Source organism: Coregonus clupeaformis, chromosome 29 (assembly GCF_020615455.1).
Source record: "Coregonus clupeaformis isolate EN_2021a chromosome 29, ASM2061545v1, whole genome shotgun sequence".
NCBI lineage: Eukaryota > Metazoa > Chordata > Actinopteri > Salmoniformes > Salmonidae > Coregonus > Coregonus clupeaformis.
In genome coordinates this window covers 52841974-52865691 of record NC_059220.1, presented here as the reverse complement: position 1 = coordinate 52865691, position 23718 = coordinate 52841974, and the positions used below count along the sequence as shown (strand labels likewise).

General features: G+C 42.5%; 1 protein-coding gene across 1 annotated transcript in view; it reads right to left on the bottom strand.

Moving 5' to 3' along the window:
• The window catches only part of LOC121544503 (MAM domain-containing glycosylphosphatidylinositol anchor protein 1), a 334863-nt gene that overhangs the window by 137543 nt on the left and 173602 nt on the right, over positions 1-23718 (bottom strand). Inside the window, exon 6 of the mRNA XM_041854426.2 lies at positions 11922-12191. Coding sequence (XP_041710360.1) covers positions 11922-12191 — 270 coding nt within the window. The remainder of the gene's footprint in view (positions 1-11921; positions 12192-23718) is intronic.

The window sequence follows — 23718 nt, the reverse complement described above, 5'->3', positions numbered from 1 at the left end:
TGCCGACCCAATGTCTGTGCTTACTTGGGTGTGGTTACTGACTGGCAAAAGTTTCTATGAAAAACGATTATCTCATTTAGAAGGCAAAAATCACATTGCTATCTTCACAAACGTATTCTCATACTTAATCATATATTTTACACAACATTTAGATGCAAACCTGATAACTGAAATGTGTACACTTCCAGAGATACAGTTATTTAGTAATACCATCCTTAATGACATCACAAAACAATAAACAATATGACATGATTATCCTTTAGATCCCCACCAACCATTCCAACCACTTAGACGTTAGAAATAACGTTCCAATGTCCAATCTTTTGGAGAAAAAGGTTTTGGTGGCAATCTGTCCCTGTAACACAGAGACATTCAGATCGCCAATACCAGGGACCAACAAGGAGTCATTTGTTGCAAACCATTTAGGAAAGGTGGGAGGGGTCATAAAACCCCCCACATCAATCCCTTCCGTGTTCATAAAAGTGACCACGGGAGAGAGAGAGATCTGTAGACTGCTGCTTCTCTGTATTCTGATCTTGGGCTTCTCACGTGGGACCATCACATGAGAGTCATGACACATCTTACATCGTGCATTCCTTTTTTGCCTTCAAGTTGACTATTTTAAAAAAATTGCATTGTTTAGGATGCTTAAGACAGAAGCTTATACTATACTAAATAAAATACATTATTTGAACAACAGTGCAGAAAGAACAAATAGTGTGGCTTCAACAGTATTCCACCTTATACCCTTACATATCTGAATGTTCCATACCAGTCAGGTGAATCTTTTTGTACAGAATCCTAACTATATTTGTAAGTACGGTGTCCAGTAGAGGTCAGTGTTTGAAAGCCGCTGGGAATCAGAAAAAGCACCGGAACTACGGCGAAATAAGTGGGATCTCGCATTTTGCAACACACAGTTTGAAAAAGCATGTGATCATACAAAGCTTTGGACGTCATTGATGATGTACTTCTGCTAAAGTGATACACACATCAGCACACTGCTTTGAAGTTAGCTGCTTTGACGCATGCCTCGACGCTCTGGTATCAAACGTTACATCACTAGTACCACCCCAGTGAGAGTGCAGGAGTGCAGGAGAGGAAAAATAAAAACCTTGTAACTCCATGCTTCGCCAAGCATGCAAACTAGCTTGGCAAGTGGGGTTGGTGAGGACAGGAGACTTAACTTCACCGCCATATGGTTAGCCCGCCACACTCAAATAGATGGAGACCATAAGTTGCACTTTATACTTTAGCGAGGCGCTTACGAAGCACTTGTCTGCGTGCTATCTCGCCACCTGGGCTTGTGTGTCTCCCATTAACAGGGAAGGGGAAAACACACACACACATACACATATGTGTAATACAAAAATATACGTACACACACACGGACACAGTACACCGACACACACACTTACACACACACACACACTCATTATGTACAATATACCACATGCACGCACGCACCCACCCAACTCCTCTCCCAACACACACACACACACTAAACACACTTCGTCTGCTCCTTCTTTAATTACTTCCACTTGGCTCCAATTAATCAGAGTAAAAAAAGATGATTAAAAGTGATACAAATAGCCAGCGGCATTTGTTTAGACGGACACAACCTGAAGTCTGGACCTGCTTGTGTAGAGTCAAAGCTAATATCAGATCAGCAGGATGACATTCACACACATGTAGACGTGCACATATGCGCGTACATACACAAACACACAAACACAAAGCTATGCTTTCAAGAGTATACACATATTGTAATGCAATACAGTTGCGGGCAAATATATTGGTGCCCTTGTACTTTTCTTAATAATTCCCTATTTCTTCTCAAATAAGCTGAAATTGAAAAATGATTTTGGTCTCCACACTTTGTTATTGGATTTTCAACATTGCAGAACCAATTTACTTTTGTAAACGTAAGTTTACATTTTAATTTTGAAAATAAATACAAATGGCTTGGAGAAAACTATTGGTACCCCGGAGCTAGTACTTGGTTGCACAGCCTTTGGCCAAGATGACTGCCAACAAATTATTATTGTAGCCATCAATGAGCTTGCTGCACCTTTCTACTGACAATTTGGTAATTGTAAACTGCTCTAAATCTTCAATGTTAGAGGGGTGCCCTCCACCAACTGCTGTTCTGGGGGAAGGCTGTGTGTTAATCGAGCTCTGTTACAATTTCAGCCTAAATTGACTTTCACAAGTTAAAAGTACATCATTGACCTTCTAAATCGGACTGGCAATGAGTAAAGATAAGTATTCAAGAGAAAGACGGCATCAAAGAGAATTTTTAAGCCATTCAAAGAGAATGTTTAAGCCATTCACCGACCCCAACTCCACAAGGTAGTAGAGGCCGCCATTACAGCCGAAACAGAGACAGCCACCTCATGCTGCAAAATGTAAACCTCTATCGATGGCATGAAGGCTACACTGGAGAAAATGATAAACGGATGACCCACATTGAAAAGAAAAATGAGGAACACATGGGAAGTTAATACAACAAGACCAGGCTATTAGCTACCTGATGGGCCAGGTAGAGGAATTACAAAAGAAGGGAGACTTGTTGTAATAATATTCACATTTTTGGGGTCGAAACCAATGCCGAAAGGGGGCAGAAAATGTCTACATTTTGGACAAGATGCTGAGGGAGGTCTTGAAAATTGAGGCTGCTACACCTCTGGTCATAGAAAGACCAACAGATCCGTGCCTGCAGCCCAGCGTAGGCCTGGAGCAAAGGAAACACAGAGGCCCAGGGCTATCATCGTGCACCTTCTCAACTTCGAAACGAAATAGGAGAATGTTGAAACATTTAAATCAACACTGTATTCTACACTGAACAAAAATATCAACGCAACATGCAACAATTTCAAAGATTTTACTGAGTTACAGTTCATATAAGGAAATCAGTCAAATGAAATAAATAAATTAGGTCCTAATCTATGGATTTCGCATGACTGGGAATTCAGATACAGTGCCTTCGGAAAGTATTCAGACCCCTTGACTTTTCCCACATTTTGTTACGTTAAAGCCTTATTCTAAAATTGATTATTTTTTTAAAAAACATGCTCAGCCATCTACACACAATACCCCATAATGACAAAGCGAAAACAGATTTTCAATGTTTTGGGCAAATGTATTAAAAATAAAAAAGAGAAATAACTTATTTACATAAGTATTCAGACCCTTTGCTATGAGACTGAAATTGAGCTCAGGTGCATCCTGTTTCTATTGATCATCATTGAGATGTTTCTACAACTTAATTGGAGTCCACCTGTGGTAAATTGATTTGGACATGATTTGGAAAGGCACACACCTGTCTATATAAGGTCCCACAGTTGACAATGCATGTCATAGCAGAAACCAAGCCATGAGGTCGAAGGAATTGCCCATAGAGCTCTGAGACAGGATTGTGTTGAGGCAGAGATCTGGGGAAGGGTACCAAAAAATCTCTGCAGCATTGAAGGTCCCCAAGAACACAGTGGCCTCCTGTTAATTTAAATGCATTCCAGGTGAACCTCATGAAGCTGGTTGAGAGAATGCCAAGAGTGTGCAAAGCTCCTGGAGTGTGCAAAGATTTCATCAAGGCAAAGGGTGGCTATTTGAAGAATCTCAAGTATATAATATATTTTGATTTGTTTAACACCTTTTTGGTTACTACATGATTCCATATGTGTTATTTCCAGGTCGCAGGCAGCCTCTGGAACTGCCGTTCTGCTGCCAACAAAGCTGACTTCATCCCAGCCTATGCCAACCTCCAGTCCCTCGACTTCCTGGCGCTGACCGAAACATGGATCACCACTGAAAACACTGCTACTCCTACTGCTCTCTCCTCGTCTGACCATGTGTTTCGCATACCCCGAGAGCATCTGGTCAGAGGGGTGGTGGTACAGGAATCCTCATCTCTCCCAAGTGGACATTCTCAATTTTTCCCCTAACCCATCTGTCTATCTCCTCATTTGAATTCCATGCTGTCACAGTCACTAGCCCATTTAAGCTTAATATCCTTGTCATCTATCGCCCTCCAGGTTCCCTTGGAGAGTTCATCAATGAGCTTGACGCCTTGATAAGTTCCTTCCCCTGAGGATGGCTCACCCCTCACAGTTTTGGGGGGATTTCAACCTCCCTATGTCCACATTTGACTCATTTCTCTCTGCCTCCTTCTTTCCACTTTCTCCTCTTTTGACCTCACCCTCTCACCGTCCCCCTACTCACAAGGCAGGCAATACGCTTGACCTCATCTTCACTAGATGCTGCTCCTCTACTAATCTCACTGCAACTCCCCTCCATGTCTCCGACCACTACTTTGTTTCCTTTTCTCTCTCACTCTCCTCCCACACTACTCACTCTGCCCCTACACAGATGGTAATGCGCGCCGCAACCTTCGCTCTCTCTCTCCCACTACTCTCTCCTCTTCCATCCTATCATCTCTTCCTCTGCTCAATCCTTCCCCCCTCCAATCTCCTGATTCTGCCTCCTCAACCCTCCTCTCTCCTCCCCCTCTGCATCCTTTGACTCTCTGTGTCCCCTATCCTCCCGGCCGGCTCGGTCCTCCCCTCCAGCTCCGTGGCTTGATGACTCATTGCGAGCTCACAGAACAGAGCTCCGGGCAGCGGAGCGGAAATGGAAGAAAACTAAACCCCTGCCGACCTGGCATCTTTTCACTCCCTCCTCTCTACATTTTCTTCATCTGTTTCTGCTGCTAAGGCCACCTTCTACCACTCTAAATTCCAAGCATCTGCCTCTAACCCTAGGAAGCTCTTTGCCACATTTTCCTCCCTCCTGAATCCCTCCCCCTCCCTCTCTCTCTGTGGATGACTTCGTCAACCACTTTGAAAAGAAGGTTGACGACATCCGATCCTCGTTTGTTAAGTCTAATGACACTGCTGGTCCTGCTCACAGTGCCCTACCCTATGCTTTGACTTATTTCCCCCTCTCTCTCCAGATAAAATCCTGCGACTTGTGACTGCAGGCGCCCAACAACCTGCCCACTTGACCCCACCCCTCCTCCCTTCTCCAGACCATCTCCGGTGACCTTCTCCCCTACCTCACCTCGCTGATCAACTCATCCTTGACCGCTGGTCATGTCCCTTCCGTCTTCAAGAGAGCGAGAGTTGCTCCCCTTCTCAAAAAACCAACACTCGACCCCACTGATGTCAACAACTACAGACCAGTATCCCTTCTTTCTTTTTTTCCAAAACTATTGAGCGTGCCGTCTTTAGCCAACTCTCTTGCTATCTCTCTCAGAATGACCTTCTTGATCCAAACCAATCAGGTTTCAGGACTGGTCATTCAACTGAGACTGCTCTTCTCTGTGTCACGGAGACTCTCCGCACTGCTAAAGCTAACTCTCTCTCCTCTGCTCTTGTCCTTCTAGACCTGTCTGCTGCCTTTGATACTGTGAACCATCAGATCCTCCTCTCCACCCTCTCCGAGCTGGGCATCTCCGGCGCGGCTCACTTCTGGATTGCGTCCTACCTGACCGGTCGCTCCTACCAAGTGGCGTGGCGGGAAGCTGTCTCCGCACCACGTGTCTCACCACTGGTGTCCCCCAGGGCTCGGTTCTAGGCCCTCTCCTTTTCTCCCTATACACCAAGTCACTTGGCTCTGTCATATCCTCACATGGCCTTTCCTATCATTGCTACGCTGACGATACACAACTAATCTTCTCCTTTCCCCTTCTGATAACCAGGTGGCGAATCGCATCTCTGCATGTCTGGCAGACATATCAGTATGGATGACGGATCACCACCTCAAGCTGAACCCTGGCAAGACGGAGCTGCTCTTCCTCCCGGGGAAGGACTGCCCGTTCCATGATCTCGCCATCACGGTTGACAACTCCGTGTGTCCTCCTCCCAGAGTGCGAAGAGCCTAGGCGTGACCCTGGACAACACCCTGTCATTCTCCGCCAACATCAAGGCGGTGACCCGCTCTGCAGGTTCATGCTCTACAACATTCGGAGAGTGCGACCCTGCCTTACACAGGAAGCGGCGCAGGTCCTGGTCCAGGCACTTGTCATCTCCCGTCTGGACTACTGCAACTCGCTGTTGGCTGGCCTCCTGCCTGTGCCATTAAACCCCTACAACTCATCCAGAATGCCGCAGCCCGTCTGGTGTTCAACCTTCCCAAGTTCTCTCACGTCACCCCTCCTCCGCACACTCCACTGGCTTCCAGTTGAAGCTCGCATCCGCTACAAGACCACGGTGCTTGCCTATGGAGCAGTGAGGGGGAACGGCACCTCTGTACCTTCAGGCTCTGATCAGTCCCTACACCCAAACGAGGGCATTGCGTTCATCCACCTCTGGCCTGCTGGCTCCCTTCCTCTGCGGGAAGCATAGCTCCCGCTCAGCCCAGTCAAAACTGTTCGCTGCTCTGGCACCCCAATGGTGGAACAAGCTACCCTCACGACGCCAGGACAGCGGAGTCACTCACCACCTTCCGGAGACATTTGAAACCCCACCTCTTTAAGGAATACCTGGGATAGGGATAAAGTATTCCTTCTAACCCCCCAAATTGTAAAGTGGTTATCCCACTGGCTATAGGGTGAACGCACCAATTTGTGAGTCGCTCTGGCTAAGAGCGTCTGCTAAATGACGTTAATGTGCCCTTGAGCAAGGCACTTAACCCTAATTGCTCCTGTAAGTCGCTCTGGATAAGAGCGTCTGCTAAATGACTAAAATGTAAATGTAAAATGATGTCTTTGATGTCTTATTCTACAATGTAGAAAATAGTAAAAAATTAAAATAAAAACTTGAATGAGTAGGCGTGTCCAAACCTTTGACTGGTACTGTATATACAGTATATACATTGTATTCTACAGTATCTGGCTAGGCCACTCCAGGACCTTAATGTGCTTCTTCTTGAGCCACTCCTTTGTGGCCTTGGCCGTGTGTTTTGGGTCATTGTCATGCTGGAATACCTATGACCCCAAAGCATAATTTTTCCACCTCCATGTTTGACGGTGGGGATGGTGTTCTTGGGGTCATAGGCAGCATTCCTCCTCCTCCAAACACGGCGAGTTGAGTTGATGCCAAAGAGCTCGATTTTGGTCTCAACACTTTCACCCAGTTCTCCTCTGAATCATTCAGATGTTCATTGGCAAACTTCAGACGGGCCTGTATATGTGCTTTCTTGAGCAGGGGGACCTTGCGGGCTCTGCAGGATTTCAGTCCTTCACGGCGTAGTGTGTTACCAATTGTTTTCTTGGTGACTATGGTCCCAGCTGCCTTGAAATCATTGACAAGATCCTCCCGTGTAGTTCTGGGCTGATTCCTCACCGTTCTCATGATCATTGCAACTCCACGAGGTGAGAACTTGAATGGAGCCCCAGGCCGAGGGAGATTGACAGTTCTTTTGTGTTTCTTCCATTTGCGAATAATCGCACCAACTGTTGTCACCTTCTCACCAAGCTGCTTGGCGATGGTCTTGTAGCCCATTCCAGCCTTAGATGCCCCCATTACTGATTTAAAAATAGAAGCAGCCATCAGAAGCAAGAAAATGGGAAGTGTCCGGATTCTGATGGGTTCCCCTGTGAGTTTTATAAAACTTTCAGTAAATAACTAATACCACTAATCAGAGGGGTTGTTGATGAGGTTATAGAGAGCAATAAATACCCAGATACTTGGCGTGAAGCAACCATCACCCTTTTAAAGAAGCCTGGGAAGGACCCACTAGACTATGGTTCCCATAGACCTGTAAGTTTACTAAATTGTAAGTCTAAAATATTTACAAAGATTTAAGCAAAAATCATTTTGGAGATAGTAACAAAATTAATCAATTAATTCATAGATGAATATGGTGCTTCATCAGGCTATAAAATGTATGTTTGTAAAACTATTGCAATGATGACATTTGGTGATGCACCCTCAACTATCAAAGCCAACTACCCATGGACTGATACGAGCATGCACTACATGGGTGTTAATGTTACGTCAGACTATGGGAAAATATATGCTTTGAACTACCTTCCTGTGGTTAGTAAAATTACTGAAGATCTAGACCGTTGGATGCCCCTCCCTATGTCTCTAGCAGGTCGGGTTGCTTCACTGAAAATGTATGTCTTACCGAGACTGCTTTATCTGTTTTCAATGTAAAATTCCTGCTAAAACCTTTACTCGCCTAAATACAGCAATAGGCACATTTTTATGGCAAAATAAGAAGGCTCATATACAGTGGGGAAAAAAAGTATTTAGTCAGCCACCAATTGTGCAAGTTCTCCCACTTAAAAAGATGAGAGAGGCCTGTAATTTTCATCATAGGTACACGTCAACTATGACAGACAAAATGAGAAAAAAAAATCCAGAAAATCACATTGTAGGATTTTTTAATGAATTTATTTGCAAATTATGGTGGAAAATAAGTATTTGGTCAATAACAAAAGTTTCTCAATACTTTGTTATATACCCTTTGTTGGCAATGACACAGGTCAAACATTTTCTGTAAGTCTTCACAAGGTTTTCACACACTGTTGCTGGTATTTTGGCCCATTCCTCCATGCAGATCTCCTCTAGAGCAGTGATGTTTTGGGGCTGTCGCTGGGCAACACGGACTTTCATCTCCCTCCAAAGATTTTCTATGGGGTTGAGATCTGGAGACTGGCTAGGCCACTCCAGGACCTTGAAATGCTTCTTACGAAGCCACTCCTTCGTTTCCCGGGCGGTGTGTTTGGGATCATTGTCATGCTGAAAGACCCAGCCACGTTTCATCTTCAATGCCCTTGCTGATGGAAGGAGGTTTTCACTCAAAATCTCACGATACATGGCCCCATTCATTCTTTCCTTTACACAGATCAATCGTCCTGGTCCCTTTGCAGAAAAACAGCCCCAAAGCATGATGTTTCCACCCCCATGCTTCACAGTAGGTATGGTGTTCTTTGGATGCAACTCAGCATTCTTTGTCCTCCAAACACGACGAGTTGAGTTTTTACCAAAAAAGTTCTATTTTGGTTTCATCTGACCATATGACATTCTCCCAATCCTCTTCTGGATCATCCAAATGCACTCTAGCAAACTTCAGACGGGCCTGGACATGTACTGGCTTAAGCAGGGGGGACACGTCTGGCACTGCAGGATTTGAGTCCCTGGCGGCGTAGTGTGTTACTGATGGTAGGCTTTGTTAATTTGGTCCCAGCTCTCTGCAGGTCATTCACTAGGTCCCCCCGTGTGGTTCTGGGATTTTTGCTCACTGTTCTTGTGATCATTTTGACCCCACGGGGGTGATATCTTGCGTGGAGCCCCAGATCGAGGGAGATTATCAGTGGTCTTGTATGTCTTCCATTTCCTAATAATTGCTCCCACAGTTGATTTCTTCAAACCAAGCTGCTTACCTATTGCAGATTCAGTCTTCCCAGCCTGGTGCAGGTCTACAATTTTGTTTCTGGTGTCCTTTGACAGCTCTTTGGTCTTGGCCATAGTGGAGTTTGGAGTGTGACTGTTTGAGGTTGTGGACAGGTGTCTTTTATACTGATAACAAGTTCAAACAGGTGCCATTAATACAGGTAACGAGTGGAGGACAGAGGAGCCTCTTAAAGAAGAAGTTACAGGTCTGTGAGAGCCAGAAATCTTGCTTGTTTGTAGGTGACCAAATACTTATTTTCCACCATAATTTGCAAATAAATTCATTAAAAATCCTACAATGTGATTTTCTGGATTTTTTTTCTCATTTTGTCTGTCATAGTTGACGTGTACCTATGATGAAAATTACAGGCCTCTCTCGTCTTTTTAAGTGGGAGAACTTGCACAATTGGTGGCTGACTAAATACTTTTTTCCCCCACTGTAAGTTATAAAAAACTACAGCTGTCCAAAGAATTGTGTGGACTTCTAACCTTAAATTGTCTTACTGGGTGGTGCAAGTTAATCACATAGCATTCACCAACCATAGGATTTGTCATGTCTTAAAATTGAGAGTCAATATTGTGCTATAATGTCTTTACATTGTCTCCCCTTTATAGCAGACCTTATTTCTGTTGGCAGGATTAAACGAAATCCAATTATCACTCATACATTGAAGACATAGAGGAAAGTTCAACGCAAATATAAACTGAGTAATGACATTTTTAGACACTTGCCTATATTCCACAACCTAGCCTTCCTACCTGCTACTATGTCCCAAGGATTTGGGGAATGGGAAGAGAGAGGGCTTTGTAGATTCTCTCCAGTGTTCAAAGGCCACATTTTTAAATAATATCCTAAACACATTTGTTTAGGTACCTTCAAGTAAGGTAATTCATTGTTAAAAAGGATTGTTACAAAAAAATACTGCGCTGGTAACTCCTATCGATGAGATGATTGAATTACTTTATCAAAGGGAAAACATTGGGACTGTCTCAAACTTTTATCACAATATCCTTAACATTCAAATATTATCTTTAGATAAATCAACAACAACAAAATATTCGTCACATGCTTCATCACATGTACACTAGCAGTGAAATGCTTATAGGCCCTTCCCAACCATACTGAGAGAAAGAAAATAGAGAAATAATGGAAAAGTAAAACATGTAAAAATGAAATTGATAATAAATACACAATGAGTAACAATAACTTGTCTATGTACAAGGGGCACCAATACAGAGTCGATGTGCAGGGGTACAAGGTAATTGAGAAAGATATGTACATACTGTATACTATAACTAGGAATAAAGTGACAGATAAGAAACAGTAGCAGCAGCGTATGTGATGAGTAAAAAAAGTTAGTGCAAAAAGGGTCAATGCAAATAGTCCGGGTAGCTATTTGGTTAACTATTTAACTAACTATTTAGCAGTCTTATGGCTTGGGGGTAGAAGCTGTTCAAGTTCCTGTTGGTTCCAGATTTGGGGCACCTGTACCCACTTAACGTGCGGTAGCAGAGATAACAGTCTATGACTTGGGTGGCTGGAGTCTTTGACAATATTTTAGGGCTTCTGACACCGCCTGGTATAAAGGTCCTGAATGGCAGGGAGCTTGGCCCCAGTGATGTAGTGGTCTTATTGTACTGGTCTTATTCTGTAATTTCTGGATTTTTGTTTTTGTATGTTCTCTATAGTTATGTACTTGAAAATGTATCAATTGACCAATTCGGCATATTTGGGCAGACTTGATACAAAATAGTCCAGTATTGCAATGCTTCAATGGATGAATCTAACACTTTGCACACACACTGCTGCCATGTAGTGTCCAAAATCTAAATTGTAATAAATAGAAAATGCATGTTTTTTTGTTTGTATTATCTTTTACCAGATCTAATGTGTTATATTCTCCTACATTAATTTCACATTTCCACAAACTTCAAAGTGTTTCCTTTCAAATGGTATCAAGAATATGCATATCCTTGCTTCAGGTCCTGAGCTACAGGCAGTTAGATTTGGGTATGTCATTTTAGGCGAAAATTGAAAAAAAGGTTCCGATCCTTAAGAGGTTAATTGACAACAAAATCAAAGTCTCCGGAATTGAACCCCATTGAAATTCTCTGGTTTGAATTGAAGAGGGCAGTCCAAGGATATCAAGCATTTGCAAAGATTCTGTATGGAGAAATTGTTTTTTGAAAAGGCTCAGTGCCATTATCCTCGCAAGGTGAGGTATTGAAAGGTATTGAAAACAGAGGTGCCAATAATTTTGACCCCTTTCTTTTTGAGAAAAAAACAGATTACTTGTTAAAAAAAATCTTGTTCTCTAAGCAATTGTATTACTATAAAATAATATAATTTCTCCATTCTTTTTGCATTCAATATACTGTAGCTCAGTATTTGTGTATTTTTTTCTATAGTCTTTTTTGCTCATCTTTATCAAGGGTGCCAATCATTTCAGACCCGACTGTACATCAGTGTAAATTCAAACCCTCAAATAGACATGCACAAAGAGTCAAACCCACACACACTACGGTATATCAGTGCAAATCGAACCCTCCAGACATGCCCAAACATACACCCACACTCACTTCGGACGAGGAGGTTGACGTTCCTCTTGGCCGGATTCCCCACATTGTTGACTGCCGTGCAGTTGTAGAAGCCTGAGTCAGCGGGCGTCACTAAGCGCAGCGTCAGAGTCCCGTCTCTTACCAACGAGTTTCTCGGCAACGGGTTGAGGTAGCGCGACCAGGTGACGGTGGGCTTAGGGAATCCGGCGGTAACCTCGCATGACAGGGTCACGTCCTTCCCGGGGTCTACCACCAAGGTCTCGTTGACAGAAAGCCGTAGAGCAGGGGGAGCTGAGGGGAAAAGAGTGGTGAAGGTGTGAGTTCGTCATTTTTTAAATATTTATTCAGGGTATTTTCTACATTGTTGTTAGCCAGAGAGTAGGGGGAACTCGGGAAGAGTGGGAGTGGAGACACTGATGACTCACAGATCCATGCACACATGCCATACACACACACACAGATCTGCCTTCCGGACAGGTTGTACTGTAAACCCAGAGCTGTGTAGACATTAAATGTAGCTTATATCTTTAGCTGTGTCTTTCTTTAACCACATTAATTAAAGACTCCATTACAAGCATCCCTCTCTTGGAATCCCCAAACAACTAGATACTGGCAAAGTGCACCGAACGAGAGATCTAAAGCAGGTTCAAAATACTCCTCACTAATAATATACTAGCTTTTCGATGGCTTCGGGCTAAATCAATATAATTTTCTGAGAGTAAGACTATAGCAGTGCACTCACTGTATCATTTCATAACTAAATAGTAACTTGTGGTATCTGAAATTGCTCAGAAGATACAGTTGACCTGTTGGATAAATCTGTATTGATTTGGAAAGCAAGCTCTATTAAATGCTACCTCTATCTCTCATTTCTATTGATCCAGAGATAGACGGAAAGAGTGTGGGCATCACACTCACTCTAACATACATTATACATTTTGAATAGATGTACAGTTGAAGTCGGAAGTTTACATACACCTTAGCCAAATACATTTAAACTCAGTTTTTCACAATTCCTGACATTTAATCCTAATAAGAATTCCCTGTCTTAGGTCAGTTAGGATCACCCCTTTATTTTAAGAATGTGAAATGTCAGAATAATAGTAGAGAGAATGATTTATTTCAGCTTTTCTTTTTTCATCACATTCCCAGTGGGTCAGACGTTTACATACACTCAATTAGTATTTGGTAGCATTGCCTTTAACATTGTTTAACTTGGGTCAAACGTTTCGGGTAGCCTTCCACAAGCTTCCCACAATAGGTTGGGTGAATTCTGGCCCATTCCTCCTGACAGCTGGTGTAACTAAAAGTTCTGCCCACAAATGTTCTATAGGATTGAGGTCAGGGCTTTGTGATGGCCACTCCAATACCTTGACTTTGTTGTCCTTAAGCCATTTTGCCACAACTTTGGAAGCATGCTTGGGGTCATTGTCCATTTGGAAGACCCATTTGCGACCAAGCTTTAACTTCCTGACTGATGTCTTGAGATGTTGCTTCAATATATCCACATTTTCCAAGCTGTTTAAAGGCACAGTCAACTTAATGTGTGTAAACATCTGACCCACTGGAATTGTGATGCAGTGAATTATAAGTGAAATAATCTGTCTGTAAACAATTGTTGGAAAAATTACTTGTGTCATGCACAAAGTAGATGTCCTAACCGACTTGCCAAAACGATAGTTTGTTAACAAGAATTTTGTGGAGTGGTTGAAAAACTAGTTTTAATGAGTCCAACCTAAGTGTATGTAAACTTCGACTTCAACTGTATGTCCTAATGGTCTTTATACTTATACAACCCATACAGCATTAGTCGGAAATACTTTACATTAAGTTGCTCATAACTTTGTAGTAAAACTAGTAATAACATTGTATTAACATTTGTTACATAGTACTTGAGTTGCTGCATTTATTGCAAATGAATTGCATGTTATGGCAAGTTCCAGGGCAGGCATTGTGACGGCCATCAAGTCACAAGCCACCAAAACTAGTAAAAAGTCAAGTTTTTCTAATTTCATAACTGTCCTTTACGGAAAAACTGTAGAATGACCTGAAATACAGTATGGAGAGAACATCGAGAGGGCAAAAAACACCAGAACGCCAGACAGAGATCGATAGCAGCTCAACACATTGGAAATACAGAGGGCAAGGCCGGGAAGAGTGAAATCAAACACAAGACAGGGAGGGGTAGGAGAAAAAAAGGCAATTCCAAAGGGACATTAATCATCGAAGTTGCAGTTTTGACTGAACACACACACAGACCTAGCTGTCGAACATAAGGTGGAAAGAATGGCTGTGGACGACTTTTCAGTCAGCCCCTGGAGTCGCACATCCCTACACAAAAAAATAAATAAATGTTTTTGAGGGGTTCTTTGTCAGGGGTGAGGGTGATACTCTATGTGTAACCATTTTTCTTTGCATATCAGGAAGGGTTCTTTACTGCTGTGATGGGGTTTCTACTAGATTCCATAGCCACAAAGGCTAAATCGTAAAAATTTATGAAAACTAAAATGTATTTAAGGTTAGGGTTAGGCATAAGGTTAACAGTGTGGTTAGGGTTAAGGTTAGGGTCAGGTTTAAAAAACTTTTTTTTTTTAAGCGAAATTGTAGAAATAGGTGGGGTTTAGCCATAATTCTGACTTTGTGGCTGTGGAAGCTAGTGACAACCCTGTGATGCACTCAAAACAATATATTATAGTTGGTACCAAACACAGTTCTTCATTTTATCCATGTAGGGGAACCCTTTTTTGGGGTATGAAGAACCTTTTTTTATATCGGGTCGTTGAATAACCCTTTGTATAACCATTTGTATGGTTCATCATTACACTGTTAAAAAAGTCCCGGCTACTGGTTGCTGTGAAAATACGGTAAATATAAAAAAAATCACTGTATTTTTAGAGCTGGTTTAATGTATTATTGCTATAAGGGCCAGTATGCTGCTGTAGTCTGATTACTTGGGAGTGAACCTCACTTGGGATTTCAACTTGAATTTCCTGCTACACCACCGGGTCTGTGGGTATGATAGAGATTGTTAAAAGATTATAATTAACTATTTTAGAACCCTCTCACTAGAAATCCTAGGTGGGATCTTTGTTTTGTCCTTGTAGGGGAAGCCAAATGGGTTCTACATAGAACCCTCTCATGAAGAACCCTCTGGTTCCATGGTTTTTTCATCTGTCCCTATGGGGGAACCCTTTTGGGTGCCACGTAGAACCCTTTGATTTTTCCCTATAGTGTAAGGGAACCCTTTTGAGTTCTATTTAGAACCCTCTCATGAAGAACCCTCTGGTTCCAGGTAGAACCAATGACAGGTTCTACAATTATATTTTTATAGGATACTTCAGATGCGCTTATGGCACACACTGTTAGGTACTCACATGGTACTGGTCGGTAACGTTAACCTTTTCACGTGTGAGTTCTAAATATCTCTGACGGTCCCCCCAGCATGAGTTTTATTATGTATGTGATGTTAGAATGCACTCACTGTTCCAAAATGTGATTGTTATGTAACAGGACAGTTAACCCGTGCTGCCCTCAAACCAAGGCATGCTGCCTGCTAATTATCTATAGGCTATTTTTTAACTTGTCATTTTTTAATTATTAACAAACAACAATTTTATTTTCAAACAACAGTTTGAAATGAGATGCATTCCGCCTCCTCATTAATTCACAAAGAAGTAGCCCTTTTTACTGTGGCGGACAATTTACGTTTGAGGCATGCTATGCTAATGTAGGACAAGGATTAGCTAGATGAGCCAGACAAACGTATCACTTTGATGAGAGCTCAAGCATTCCCTCAGTGTTTCCCCAGGTCAAGTATGCAGGCATTTGCACATCTCCAGTCAGAACAGAACCTGCCCAAACTTTTTTGCCCCAGCTCATTTTCCGGCCGGCGCCCGCATTGCCTTCATTGTTGTTTTCCTTACTAATAATTACTTGTGTGTGCGTTCCTATCAAAGAAAGTGCCTTATTATGTTATCATAATATTTTCTGTATATCGTGTTATGTTTTTTCTACTGTATCACACGTTATGTAGCTATGAATGGAGCATAATGTATTCTGTGCGTATTCCTTTTTAACTGCAGAAACACAAGCTATTAATTGTATAACCTTTATGGTGTTATACTAAATTCTATTAGCTCTGTAAAACAATGCTAATGGCATCAGAGAAGTATTAGCTTGTGTTGTATCCTTTGAAGCTGCCTTGGCCTTATCATGACCATGGCCTGTGTATTCATTTGGCCATTTTTACATAGCTTTGCTCTGCTGTCCTGCCCCCTTCTGGAGCCCTTGTGGCGTTCTTCAGTTTCTGTTTCTTACTGTTTCGTATGTATATCATTATATCAGTATATCAAAAATATCATGACAGCTGTGATGGAAACAGGAAGTTCGGTACAATTTTATAAATGCCGACAGATTTGTTTGTTCGACATGGTGGGATGTTTTTGTGTTGGTAACATGAATTATGTGAGACATGGCAGTGGAAATGCCTTTTTGCACAAATATTGATATAAAAACCATCATATCGAAGTAAACTTGGAGTCACACCATGATATGGTCTGTGGTCCTCCCGCTACGAGTCGGAAACCATGCACACAAACAAAATATTCTAGCTCTTTTCCATAATAATCTTATTATGTAGATTAGCCTTCCCACACTGTATCTGTGAGCACGTGCCAAGACCAGAGTAGGCACATTTGCTTTTTAATGTAACTGTTTTTGTGATAAAGCTATCGATAGAGTTGAAAATGCAATGGAAACACATTGAACTTTACATTTTTATTCGGTACATGAAATCTTAAGCGAAAAAGTACATTTTGTGTGCGCTACGTCATCACACACTGATTTATCTGCAATAAGTCTGTTTGGTGGAAACACCTATTTTAGAATATTCACATGAAAATCTGTCGCCAATTGGAAGGAAAACTAGCTATTAATAATTGCGATTTTGTCAATGCAACTTATTATTTAAGAACAGTGTTATGTTACTTCATTGTAATATCATTTTATTGCTATATCCTGATATTGCATTCTAATTACTGATAATTCCTCTTTATTCTGTACTTTCAGAAACCACACACACAAACACTATTGATCATTATTTGCAAACATCATAATCTTTCTTCCCAAAGATTGAGGCCAGCTTGTGTATGCTAGCAACATATTGTATGCTAGCAACATATTGTTTGAACGTAAACTACTTTACAGTTTTACTGGAAGAAAAAAACTGCAAGAAAAGACATGGGCCTATATGTAATGGTTGTCTATTTTATTGAAGTATTGGTAGTAGTTGAACAACAAAAACAATAACTAGTTTTACTAGAGGGAGAAAAAAAAACTGCAAGAAAAGACTGACAACTTATAAATATGCATAACCCATTTTTCAGTATTCATGTAGTGATTGCGCAACAAAAAATGCATTCCCATCCCCCACCCCTAAAGGCATAGTATCATGACAGGTCACCTGTCAAGTCAGTCAGTCAGTAATTGCTGGAGATGTGATCAAGAGTGCTTGAGCATATGGTTCAAGGGTGTGTCAAAAGCTAAACACATTTACTTTGTCAACCTTCTCTGCTTTCTTCTCCTAATGCTGGACAGGCATACTTTGCAGTGCCTCTGTGTGCGACTGCCATGAGCAGCAGTTTGAGGGACTTTGGAGGGAAAATGCAGTGAAGTGAGGTGTAGGGGATTGTCTGCAGCAGGACGGCCCCCAGTGAATGGATGCTCCTCCAGCAGCTCTCTCATGAGGTTCTCTCTGTACTTTTGATAGGTAATCACCTCACCTGTGGGGAGGATGAGGGAGTGGGTAGGTGGGTGAGATATTGGATAACGGAACTGTCTGTGTTTTGTATGTCTAATTACAAAAAATGTTGTTCTGTAATCATCTCACCTGTTAGCTGGCGGTGAACTATGCTGCCATTGAGGGCAGTGTCGATCAGATGGAAAGTAGTTTTCCGAGCGCATTCCTCATAGCTGTTTAGCATGTCCACCTTATCCACTGCCCCCATTTTGAGGTTATACCTTAACATTAACATATTTGTTTAATTTAGCAGATGCTCTTATCCAGAGCAACTTACAGTTAGTGCATTCATCTTAAGATAGCTAGGTGGGACAACCACATATCTCAGTCATAGTAAGTACATTTTTCCTCAATAAAGTAGCTATCAGAATTCTGGATAAGTTGCAGGGGTTTGATGGCACAATCGGGGAGCCCAACCAACAGCGAGTTGCAGTAGTCCAGACAGGAGATGATAAGTGCCTGGATTAGGACCTGCACTGCTTTCTGATGAAATATGTATTGTCTTAAATAATTCAATTTTAATGACAACATATTCAGTTATGATGTCACTTGGTGTGGGGGGACATCGTGGAGTTGTCAAACGTGATGGAGAGGTCTTGGAGCAGGCAGGCCTTCCCCGGGAGGAAGATCAGTGCCATATTGTGGACCTGGAGCTGGAGGGCCAACATCCAAGCTGAGATATTTGCCAGGCACGCAAAGATGCGTGTCGCCACTTGGGTGTCAGACGGGGGAAAGGAGAAAAGTAGTTGTGTCATCCGCATAGCACTGATAGGAGAGACCATGTGAGGAGATGATAGAACTGTGACTTGGTATATAGAGAGAAGAGGGCCTAGAACTGAGCCCTGGGGGACACCAGTAGGGAAAGTACGTGGTGCAGACAGATCTTATCCACGTCACCTGGTAGGTGTGGCCTCCCAGGTAGGATGCAAACCAAGAGTGTGCAGAGCCTGAAACGCCTAGCTCTGAGATGGTGGAGAGGAGGATCTGATGATTCACTGTGTCGAAGGCAGCGGATAAATCTAGGAGGATGAGAACAGAGGAGAGTCAGCTTTGTCAGTGCGGAGAGTTGCCGTGACACAGACGAGCGCAGTCTCGGTTGAGTGACCCGTCTTGAAGCCTTGAAGCACTCTCAAGTGTATTGGGAAGAAAATAAAGTTATAGTCAAGCACACAGTCTGGTTTGATCTTTCTCTCTTCCGTCATGTGTTCCACCTTCCCTGTGGCTGACATGGTTGCTGTATGGACAGCGAAGAGGACATTGACATCGCATTTGTCATGCCACTTTTCTGCCAGCTGTCGACCATTCTCCTTGAACTCCACCACCCCGCTCTGCATCTTCCTGCTTCCGAATGCCGGCAACCTCTTCCTGTTCAACCGGACTGTTCCACTGGCCCCTATGCTGTTGGAGAGCAGACGCTGGAAGAGTGTGGGACAGCTGTACCAATTGTCCACATCCCCTTCCTGAGATGAGGAGCCACATTTACATTTACATTTTAGTCATTTAGCAGACGCTCTTATCCAGAGCGACTTACAGAAGCAATTAGGGTTAAGTGCCTTGCTCAAGGGCACATCGACAGATTTTTTACCTAATCAGCTCGGGGATTAGAACCAGCGACCTTTCGTTTACTGGCACAACGCTCTTACCCACTAAGCTACCTGCCACCATGGTCATCATCACCACGGACCCAGACAGTTCAGTGAAAGTACAGTACATTGCTAGCAGCTAGTTGCAAGTAAGTTACTAGCAGTTACTGGCTATTAAGTTACTGTGAAATTTACAATAACTTACAAACACTTGGCTGCCAGTTAATGACAAATTCACAGCAACTTCCAGGCAACTAACTCCCGTTAAGCTACTGTGAAATGCACAGTAACCTCTTAAGGGTTGATAGTGCATCTCTTTATTGTCACATGCTCTTACAAAAATTGCAGAACTGACAGTGTTATTGAAGGTGCTCATCCTTTGCAACGTAACAGGACACACTTTATTTGGATAGTCCGGATAGTCCATCTGTAGATTCTCTACAGATGGTCATACTATAAACAAACTATCTGAGCATCAAATCTTGTGGTTGATTGCGGAGGAAAGGGGTTGAGTGTGTTAGAGTATGTGTGTGTATGTTTACCCCACATCTGTTGCAAGGGGGTAAGGATGTTAGGGAGAATATAGGTTGAACCACAATAATTGTTTGCTAAAATAATAATTGCTTGACAAAAATGTAATGTAATACAATGGCAATCCGGGTTATAGGTTAAATTCTGCCGACATTATTACGCATATTAATGGGTAATGATGGAAAATAAGATATGCAAGATATTTGAATGGATATATTTTAAATAGCAAATATATATATATATATATATATATATATATATATATATACAGTGGGGAAAAAAAGTATTTAGTCAGCCACCAATTGTGCAAGTTCTCCCACTTAAAAAGAAAATAAATAAATTGGTCATTTAGCAGACGCTCTTATCCAGAGCAACTTACAGGAGCAATTAGGGTTAAGTGCCTTGCTCAAGGGCACAGACAGTTTTTTCACCTAGTCGGCTCGGGGATTAGAACCAGCGACCTTTCGGTTACTGGCACAACGCTCTTAACCACTAAGCTACCTGCCGCCCTGTATGATTTTTAATGAATTTATTTACAAATTATGGTGGAAATTAAGTATTTGGTCAATAACAAAAGTTTCTCAATACTTAGTTATATACCCTTTGTTGGCAATGACACAGGTCAAACGTTTTCTGTATGTCTTCACAAGGTTTTCACACACTGTTGCTGGTATTTTGGCCCATTCCTCCATGCAGATCTCCTCTTGAGCAGTGATGTGTTGGGGCTGTCGCTGGGCAACACAGACTTTCAACTCCCTCCAAAGATTTTCTATGGGGTTGAGATCTGGAGACTGGCTAGGCCACTCCAGGACCTTGAAATGCTTCTTACGAAGCCACTCCTTCGTTGCCCGGGCGGTGTGTTTGGGATCATTGTCATGCTGAAAGACCCAGCCATGTTTCATCTTCAATGCCCTTGCTGATGGAAGGAGGTTTTCACTCAAAATATCACGATACATGGCCCCATTCATTCTTTCCTTTACACGGCTCTAACCTCCCGAATGGTGCAGTGGTCTAAGGCACTGCATCGCAGTTCTAGCTGTGCCACTAGAGATCCTGGTTCGAATCCAGGCTCTGCTGTAGACGGCCGCAACCGGGAGACCAATGGGGCGGTGCACAATTGGCCCAGGGTAGGGGAGGGAATGGCCGGCAGGGAGGTAGCTCAGTTGGTAGAGCATGGCGTTTGTAACGCCAGGGTTGTGGGTTCGTTTCCCACGGGGGGCCAGTATAATTATTATTTTTTTAAAGAATAATGTATGCACTAACTGTAAGTCGCTCTGGATAAGAGCGTCTGCTAAATGACGTAAATGTAATGTAAATGGATCAGTCGTCCTGGTCCCTTTGCAGAAAAACAGCCCCAAAGCATGATGTTTCCATCCCCATGCTTCACAGTAGGTATGGTGTTCTTTGGATGCAACTCAGCATTCTTTGTCCTCCAAACACGACGAGTTGAGGTTTTACCAAAAAGTTATATTTTGGTTTCATCTGACCATATGACATTATCCCAATCCTCTTCTGGATCATCCAAATGCACTCTAGCAAACTTCAGACGGGCCTGGACATGTACTGGATTAAGCAGGGGGACACGTCTGGCACTGTAGGATTTGAGTCCCAGGCGGCGTAGTGTGTTACTGATGGTAGGGTTTGTTACTTTGATCCCAGCTCTCTGCAGGTCATTCACTAGGTCCCCCCGTGTGGTTCTGGAATTTTGGCTCACCGTTCTTGTGATCATTTTGACCCCACGGGGTAAGATCTTGCGTGGAGCCCCAGATCGAGGGAGATTATCAGTGGTCTTGTATGTCTTCCATTTCCTAATAATTGCTCCCACAGTTGATTTCTTCAAACCAAGCTCCTTACCTATTGCAGATTCAGTCTTCCCAGCCTGGTGCAGGTCTACAATTTTGTTTCTGGTGTCCTTTGACAGCTCTTTGGTCTTGGCCATAGTGGAGTTTGGAGTGTGACTGTTTGAGGTTGTGGACAGGTGTATTTTATTATGATAACAAGTTCAAATAGGTGCCATTAATACAGGTAACGAGTGGAGGACAGAGGAGCCTCTTAAAGAAGAAGTTACAGGTCTGTGAGAGCCAGAAATCTTGCTTGTTTGTAGGTGACTAAATACTTATTTTCCACCATAATTTGCAAATAAATTCATTAAAAATCCTACAATGTGACTTTCTGGGTTTTTTTCTCTCAATTTGTCTGTCATAGTTGACGTGTACCTATGATGAAAATTACAGGCCTCTCTCATCTTTTTAAGTGGGAGAACTTGCACAATTGGTGGCTGACTAAATACTTTTTTTTTCCACTGTATATGGACAGTCAATCGCTATGGTATTTTTTATTGGTCAATTTACAAACATATATAATGATAAATAGATTTGAAACTTGTATCCCATTATGGTATGTGGTGAAATAAGTATAGCCAGTTATAATAACAAAAGAAAAACTATATTTACTTGGCTCCAAGAGAATGAATATAATATACAGTGGGGAAAATAAGTATTTAGTCAGCCACCAATTGTGCAAGTTCTCCCACTTAAAAAGATGAGAGAGGCCTGTAATTTTCATCATAGGTACACGTCAACTATGACAGACAAATTGAGAGAAAAAAACCCAGAAAGTCACATTGTAGGATTTTTAATGAATTTATTTGCAAATTATGGTGGAAAATAAGTATTTAGTCACCTACAAACAAGCAAGATTTCTGGCTCTCACAGACCTGTAACTTCTTCTTTAAGAGGCTCCTCTGTCCTCCACTCGTTACCTGTATTAATGGCACCTATTTGAACTTGTTATCATAATAAAATACACCTGTCCACAACCTCAAACAGTCACACTCCAAACTCCACTATGGCCAAGACCAAAGAGCTGTCAAAGGACACCAGAAACAAAATTGTAGACCTGCACCAGGCTGGGAAGACTGAATCTGCAATAGGTAAGTATCTTGGTTTGAAGAAATCAACTGTGGGAGCAATTATTAGGAAATGGAAGACATACAAGACCACTGATAATCTCCCTCAATCTGGGGCTACACGCAAGATCTCACCCAGTGGGGTCAAAATGATCACTAGAACGGTGAGCAAAAATCCCAGAACCACACGGGGGGACCTAGTGAATGACCTGCAGAGAGCTGGGACCAAAGTAACAAAGCCTACCATCAGTAACACACTACGCCGCCAGGGACTCAAATCCTGCAGTGCCAGACGTGTCCCCCTGCTTAAGCCAGTACATGTCCAGGCCCGTCTGAAGTTTGCTAGAGTGCATTTGGATGATCCAGAAGAGGATTGGGAGAATGTCATATGGTCAGATGAAACCAAAATATAACTTTTTGGTAAAAACTCAACTCGTCGTGTTTGGAGGACAAAGAATGCTGAGTTGCATCCAAAGAACACCATACCTACTGTGAAGCATGGGGGTGGAAACATCATGCTTTGGGGCTGTTTTTCTGCAAAGGGACCAGGACGACTGATCCGTGTAAAGGAAAGAATGATTGGGGCCATGTATCGTGAGATTTTGAGTGAAAACCTCCTTCCATCAGCAAGGGCATTGAAGATGAAACGTGGCTGGGTCTTTCAGCATGACAATGATCCCAAACACACCGCCCGGGCAACAAAGGAGTGGCTTCGTAAGAAGCATTTCAAGGTCCTGGAGTGGCCTAGCCAGTCTCCAGATCTCAACCCCATAGAACATCTTTGGAGGGAGTTGGAAGTCTGTGTTGCCCAGTGACAGCCCAAAACATCACATCTCTAGAGGAGATCTGCATGGAGGAATGGGCCAAAATACCAGCAACAGTGTGTGAAGACTTACAGAAAACGTTTTGACTTGTGTCATTGCCAACATAGGGTATATAACAAAGTATTGAGAAACTTTTGTTATTGACCAAATACTTATTTTCCACCATAATTTGCAA